General features: G+C 26.5%; 2 protein-coding genes across 2 annotated transcripts in view; one reads left to right on the top strand and one right to left on the bottom strand.

Moving 5' to 3' along the window:
- The window catches only part of LOC117179070 (gamma-secretase subunit Aph-1), an 8277-nt gene extending 1961 nt beyond the window's left edge, over positions 1-6316 (bottom strand). Inside the window, exon 1 of the mRNA XM_033370710.1 lies at positions 5900-6316. Coding sequence (XP_033226601.1) covers positions 5900-6132 — 233 coding nt within the window. The 5' untranslated portion in view covers positions 6133-6316. The remainder of the gene's footprint in view (positions 1-5899) is intronic.
- A 33-nt stretch (positions 6317-6349) lies between these two features.
- The window catches only part of LOC117178444, a 4713-nt gene continuing 3382 nt past the window's right edge, over positions 6350-7680 (top strand). The window contains exons 1-2 of the mRNA XM_033369870.1: positions 6350-6463; positions 7101-7216. Coding sequence (XP_033225761.1) covers positions 6350-6463; positions 7101-7216 — 230 coding nt within the window. The remainder of the gene's footprint in view (positions 6464-7100; positions 7217-7680) is intronic.

The raw sequence follows: 7680 nt of genomic DNA, 5'->3' as shown, positions 1-7680 counted from the left end.
TTTGAGAAATGCAAGAGCCGAAAGAAAACTACGTTTAAGTACAAAGCTTAATAATAAAAGAAGTAAAAAAATATATTTCAACAATCAATTCCAACGGCATCAGCCGGTAATGTTGTACACGAAAATACGAAACCTGGCGGCCACTAGACGAGGCTCTAGAGGTTACGTATTTTCGTGTACAACGTTACCGGCTGATGCCGTTGGAATTGATTGTTGAAATATATTTTTTTACATCTTTTATTATTAAGCTTTGTACTTAAACGTAGTTTTCTTTCGGCTCTTGCATTTCTCAAAGTTTGAGACCGATATTCTATGTATAAAAAAAGTTGGAACGTTCAAAAAATGTTGATGTTCAGAAAAAAGATGAAATAATTTTCAGTGAAGTTCCTACCAAAATGCAGTAGCTAAACGTACTTTATTGTACTCTTATACATTTCCCAAAGTTTCAGCTCGATATTTTATTTACAAAAAAAATTCTTAGGTTCAAAAAAACATTCAGTGAACTGAAAAACTGTGGTCGGTAATATAGGTATTTAGCTGTGTCACATGCCCTTAAAGTCTCATATTATTTTAAATTGTACAGATCCGTCACCTCCCACCACGGTCCTCGCACGGGATATTAGCTATTTTCACTTCAACCATCAGCTAACTTCACTTTCTTAAAAACTGAGGGGAAAACAATGGATCAAATGCATGGAACAAAACTTTATTTCTGTAACATCTTTGTAATTAATAGCAATGCTAATCATTTTATTATTTCATTGAATAGTAATTAAAAAATAAAAACTATTTTTCAAATACACTTATATAGAAAAAAACATAGCTTTTACGAAGATATTAGCAAAATAGGGAAAAAATGAACTGAATCCCATACATTTGGCCCCTCATGTTCCCCGCAGCAATCTGCGAAGTGAAGTTAGCTCTTAATTGAAATGAAAATACCTAATACGGCGTACGGTCACGCCCGCGTCAACGGCTGACCAATGGGGGAGTTCTGGGAACATTCAAACTTAATATAAGGTAAACCGACCATTACTGGAACAATAATAGATATCGTTGAGTATCTTTTACATACCAACCTAAATCATAAAAGTAAGAATTTTCTAGTATTTTCGAAGTTCTTTTCAATTTATTACCACAATTTGTTTTTGTTCTGACAAGTTATACATTTAGTAAAAAAAAAAAAATAATAAATACTCCTCAAAATCTGTAATGAACTGCTGCCAAATTTGCCATTTTTTGTCTTTCAAAACATTCCGCATAACTTTTATAGCCTTGTATTATTGAAATTTCCTAACTGCGTTTCCATTACTCAGACAGTCACTTTCGTCGTTTTTTAAATTATATTTCGCAGCATTGTGTTAGTGACATATTAAAAACATTGTTTATAAGATCCACACTTGCTGTTCAATTGATTATTTATTTGAAAAAAGCTGTTCACAGTAGTATCTCATAAATTTAATTTTTCAATAAAAATGAGTAAATATGCTTTTCCGTTAGAAATTTATATTTTCGAATTCAAAATATAACGGTTTTGAAGAAAACTCGTTTTTTTAAATTGAAAATTCAACAGTTTGGCTGAAACTTTTTTTCTTTCTTGACTGAAAAATCTTTTTTTAATTAAGATTAAATAATTGAACTGCTATCAATTTGTAATTATTATTATTATTATTATTAATTTGTATTATATTTTTTTATCAGAATTCACCTTTTTTGGTAAACCTAATACTTCCATTTTCTAACAAATTGTTGAATTTTAAGATAAAAAAGATTAATTTTCTATCAAAGATTAATTCTAATAAAAAAGTATAATCATTGATATTTCAACAAAAAATGTTTAAATTCTAAATTGAAAACAATTAAATTCATTGAAAAAAAATTAAATAAAAGAATAAAAGAATGTTCACTTAAACAGTTCGACTTGTAACCAAAACAGATAAAATTTCTACCAAAAAAGAGGATTTGTCAACCACATAAGATTTTTCATTAAAAAAAGAAAAAATAAATTTTTCAGTCAATGAAATTGTCAACCAAATAATAAAATTTTTAACCAAAAAAGAATTTAAATTGTTTAAATACTTTTTTTCAATTTATGTACTAATTTTAATTAAGATGAATTCTGTATCAAAATCTACAAACAAAAAGTTAAATTTGCAAGTAAATCGATAATATTAATCTTATTAATTTTTATCACATTTAATATTATTCTACAATTTTAAATGTTAATGCATACTTACTGATTTGATTAAAAATTAAATTTATGAGTTACTATTAAATTACTTAGGTTAGAATTATAGGTTTCAATAAACTACTTTGAAAAACTTTTGTAGAATAAATAATCAATTAAACGTCAAGCGTGGAGCTTAGAAACAATATTTTTAATGTTAATGAATTTAATTTAATAATATCTTGTTATTTTGTTGAGCAAAATGTTAACATGTTGATATGAATTTTATTAAAAAATAGAGAAAAATAAATTCTCCATTTTCAAATTGTATTTATGAGGGTTACCTTTTCGTAACTGTCCCAGTAATGGTCGATTTACCTTACGAGAAATAGCTTTTTTGATACAAATAATTAATAAATGTTTGTAGTTAATTCGTAAAATAGAGTCAAAGTGTCAGTCATTCAGTTCGAAAAGAGAAAATTTTATATTTTAAGCAGGGCCAGTTTGTCTTGCATAGTTCTGAATTTTACAAAACATTTTTTACTGAATTAAAATTTCAAAGTACATATTTTCAAAAGTTTTCTATTTTTTATAGCGAAAAATAAAAACAAATATATATTCAAATTAAAAAACAAACTGTTTTTGATTAAAATATTATAACTTGAAGTTTCTTCTCTTTGGTTGAAAATTGACCTTTTATTTGGTTTTGTTTTACTTTTGGTTAAAAACTTTTTTTTTTTTTAAATACCTAACTATTTTGATGAAAATCAGTTTTCTTTTCTTAATGCAAATTCATGTTTTTGATTGAAAATTTGTCTCTTATGGTTAAAAATTAATCATTATACTTAACAATTAATTTTTTTGTTGAAAAATCATTTTTTGGGTTGAAAATTTAACTAATGTTTTCAAAATTCGTTTCCTTTTCTTAAAAATTGACTTTTTTTTTTAGAAAATTATTCTACTATTTTGAAAATTCATTTATTCTGGTTAAAAATTCACTTCTTTGGTTACAAATTTAAATACTTTGTTGGAAATAGTTTTTTTTTGTTGTTAAAAATAAAAATTTAAAATTAGTTTTTTTTTAACTGAAAATTGAACTATTTCTTGGTTACAAAATTATTTTTTTATTAGCAAATTTGGTCTTTTATGTGTACATTCAACTGTTTTTTATTTAATATTAAAATCCTTTTTTATTGAAATATAACTATTTAATTTTTCGTTGAAAATTCATCTTTTTCGGTTCAAAGTTATAATACTTTGTTAAAAAGTAATTTTATAGTTGATGATTCATTACTTTAGTTGAAAAATTATGTCTATGTTTGGAAATTTAACTATTATATTAAAAAATTCGCTTTTTTTATTAATAATTAATTTTTGTAAACGAAAATTTCACTATACTATTTTAGTTAGAACTTCAAATATTTAGTTGGAAATTTATATCTTTTTTAAATATTTGTCTTTCTATTTGAAACTTAATCTTCTTGTTTCAAAAATCATAATTTTTGTCGAAAATTGAACTATTTCATTGTTCGCACAAAATTGATCTTTATTAGTTGAAAATTTTACTATTTGGTTAAAAAATAAAGAATGTTATAAAAACACGTACTTTGAAATTTTTCAGGGAACAACAACGCTATTTCAAGGAAATGTTCTATTTGTCACGTCCTATGTTGTTCGTCAACAAAAACAATGCGCTTATACAGAAAATCGCGAGTCTATTTAAAATAAGAAGTATAAACTTTTAATATTACATTAATAATTATTTATTTAAAGATTTAAATTTTTAATATTCCATTTTCAACAAAATAGATTAGCTTTCTACCAATAAAGATGAATTTTTAACAAAGCCGTTCAACTTTGAATCATGTGTTGATTTTTTAAATAAATAAGATGAATTCACGACAAAAAATATAATAGTTGATATTTCAACTAAAAACTATTTTAATCTAAATGAAAAACGCAGTTGAATTTATCCGAAAAAAGAATTGAAAAACAGTTTTATTCAAAAAGGGATGAATTTTTAACAAAATTCTGAATTTTCAAGATGCCAATCAAAGTTTCAACCACATAATTGAATGTTCAAGTAAAAAAGATTAATTAAAAAATGAAATGGTTCAATTTTCAGTTAACAAAATTAATTTTTAACCAAACTGATGAGTTTTCAACTAACATGATGAACCTGCAACTGAAATATTTGACTTTATTCAATTGGAAAGGTTACATTTTCCGTCAAAAAATAATTATTTTCGACCAAAAAATAAAGTGATTTAAAAAAAAGTGACGAATTTGCAACTGGAATAATTTAATTTTAAACCTAAAAGATGAATTTTCAACTGAAATGATGAATAATTAATTAGAATAATTGAATTTTCCACAAAGAAGATTAATTAAAGTAAAAAATAAAGTTTATCAAGTTAAATTATTAGTTAAAAAAATAAATGGTCAACCGAAGAGATAAATTTCTAACTAAAATGATGGATTATTTAATGAAAATAGTAGTGTAGTTACATTTTTAGTTTAAGAAAATAAAATTTTTAGCAATAAAATGTTTTTCTATACAAAAAAGTTAAAGTTCTCACTGGAATAGTTAAATTTTTTGTAAATACAACTAATTTTCAGTTAAAGAAAAAACGATGTTTTTAATAAAGTAGCTGATTTTTCAACCAAGGAGATGAATTAACAATTTAAATTATGAATCTTCAAGAAACAATTAATTTTCAATAAAATAGTATAACTTTAAATCAAGTAATGAAATTCTCATTCAAAAAATAAAACCAGTTGAATTAAAAACAAAAAATAAGACGTTTCATTATAGTCCAATTTTCAGATATGAAAGATTTTTCAGTAGAGAGAGAAAAATTGCAAACAAACTGTTGAATTTTTAACAAAATACATGAATTCCCAACTAAAAACGATCAACTTTCAATTTAAAAAAATAGTGAATAGAATAGTTAAGTTTTCAGTTAAAAAAATTAATTTTGAATAATAAAAACGCGAAATTTCAACAAAATAGTTAAATACAGTAATATAGGGATACTTTTACAAACGAAGAATCATTGATATTCAACTTTATATTGCAATTTTTAAAAAAGCACACTACCCTGCCGATGAAACGCCACATTCTTCATATTATTAACACTTTCTTTGTTACTTATGAATTATCTCATTATGTATATTTTATAATTATATACTAATATACTATTCTGTAGTTGAAATAAAAAATATTGTTTGTTTTGACGCAGATTCTGAATTTCTAAATTTCGTAACGGTAATTTCAAATTTTGACCAATTTTAATTTTTAATATCTTTCAGCTGGTCTACTTAGTAACTTAGTCGCAGTTATAAATGGAACTTCTACAAGCATTTATAACTAAAATCTGAGTAGTTTTAAACGAGCAGCACTGAAAATTCTTTGACTTTGAAAAAAATTCGCTGAAATTTCTAAGTTATATGCAAATTTCCTGACAATTACATGTTTTCAAGGTGTGGTCTGCTATAATCGCGAAAAAGTGGTAGGAAATCCATAATAGGAAAGTCACGATATACCTATAAATTTCCTACAATATTGTTTCATAAGCAAAATGTCCAATAAACAAACAAAAAACCACTCTTCTTGTGAGTTAAAAAGAAGATTTGAGCAACGAATTTATTTATAAGAAACTAGGAATCATTGAATCTTGCTTGATGAAGAATTAGTTTAATCATAAATGTAAAATAATTGTTAAAAATCACCTAAACACTTCCTGGAAGATGACGGAATACACGAGTCCAACGGCAAGATAAGTCCTTAGTGGAACAATTGCATACCACACTATCGAAGATACTAGTAGCGAAAATAACCAGAAAAATGCACTAGCTATTAATATAATAATTCTGATAGGTTCTACAGCAATGGTCAATGCGAACATTGCCAAAGGAGGTCCAAAAGCCAGAAAACCACATCCAAAAAAGTCCATGAGAGTCATCTTGAAACTTTTTTAACAATCACGTTAGTTATTCCCACAAAAAATTTTTACTTTAACTTCTAGTATTCCGCACACACTTGCTTTTCAATCTTTATACATAATGCTTTATATATCCAGTACTTATTTAATAAAATAGTTAAAAATATACAAGTTTTTATAATCAGCTGTCCTGTCCTGTCATACTGTTACTGTCATAGATAAACAAACAGCAATCAAGATGAGCAAGATACAAGATTGTTTTCTCATAAAGCATAAAGCCAGACTCACAGTCAATAACCTTCAGGAACCGCATGCAATGCCCTCAATTTTCGGATTTTCTTGCGTTCGGTCGGTGAACTAATCCGACAGCTGGCGCTCCAATCAGGGCGGCTGACATTTGCATAATGTTGCATGGGCGAAGGTCATAAATAATTAAATAAATGAGTTTTATCGGAGAAATTCATAAAAAGAAGTCAAAGAATGTTTATTACAGTCTAAATTTTATATTTTTTAGTAAGTGTGTGGAAACCATGGGATAGATGTGTTGCCACTCAGAATAATGAAGAAAATAATTACTTTTTAAATGTTGTTTTTGTCTAAAGTATTCCATTTTCCACCCATTCAATTTGTAATGTTTTAATTAAGAAAAAAATATTTAACCATGTTTCACTCTTTATTCTGTTTATATAAGATGACCAATTATAAAAAGAATAAAATTTCAGAGAGATTAATTTCAACTTTAAGTTTTTCAATTTTAATTGTTCTTTTTAAAATATTCTTTATTTGTAAGTGAAATTGTTCAATTTTTTTGAATAAATAACAGCTGAACAATTATTCATTTTGGAAAAATGTGATTAGAGTGCACAAGCAAAAAAGAAAAAATAGTAAAGCAGGAAACAGAGTCAGATGGGGTGAGGATTGTAAAGAGAAAAAGAAGAAGGTTAGAAGGGAATTAAGAAAATGGAGAAAAGAAAAAAATAGTGGAGAAGAATATAGGAGAAAAAAGAGGGATTATACTCAGTTGTGTGATCAAAAGAAAACGGAAGAGAATAAAAGGTTTGAGGAAGAGGCGGAGAAGGCAAGGACGGAAGAAGAGATCTGGAAGGTAATTAATAAAGAGAGAAAAAGAGTAAACCAGGATACTGAAATGGTAGAATGGAAAAAAATATTGTATGGATGTGCTAGGAGGGGTAGAGAGAAGAGTTAGAAAGGGAGGAAAATATGGTAGAGAAAGAGATGAGGAAGAGCACATAACAAGGGAAGAAATAGTCAAGGTGTTGGGAATAATGAAAGATGGGAAAGCACGTGAGATTCCAACTAAAGTCTGGCAATATGAGAGGACGGAATTAAAAGAATGGGCATAGATAATGTGTAATAGGGTATGAAGAGGAGAGTGGTGGCCATAGTTATGGAAATAAGGAGTAGTGGTACCCATAATGATGAAAGGCAAAGGGAGGAGGTTAAAGATTATAGGGGTGTGACGCTGATCCCAACATTATATCAAATATATGTGACTGTTTTTTCGGAAAGATTAAAGAAAGAAGTTGAGGAAAAAAAGATAGTTCCACC

The sequence above is a fragment of the Belonocnema kinseyi genome, chromosome 8, assembly GCF_010883055.1.
Source record: "Belonocnema kinseyi isolate 2016_QV_RU_SX_M_011 chromosome 8, B_treatae_v1, whole genome shotgun sequence".
In the NCBI taxonomy this organism is placed as follows: domain Eukaryota; kingdom Metazoa; phylum Arthropoda; class Insecta; order Hymenoptera; family Cynipidae; genus Belonocnema; species Belonocnema kinseyi.
The sequence above is the reverse complement of the archived record's forward strand: the minus strand, read 5'-3'. Positions and strand labels throughout refer to the sequence as shown.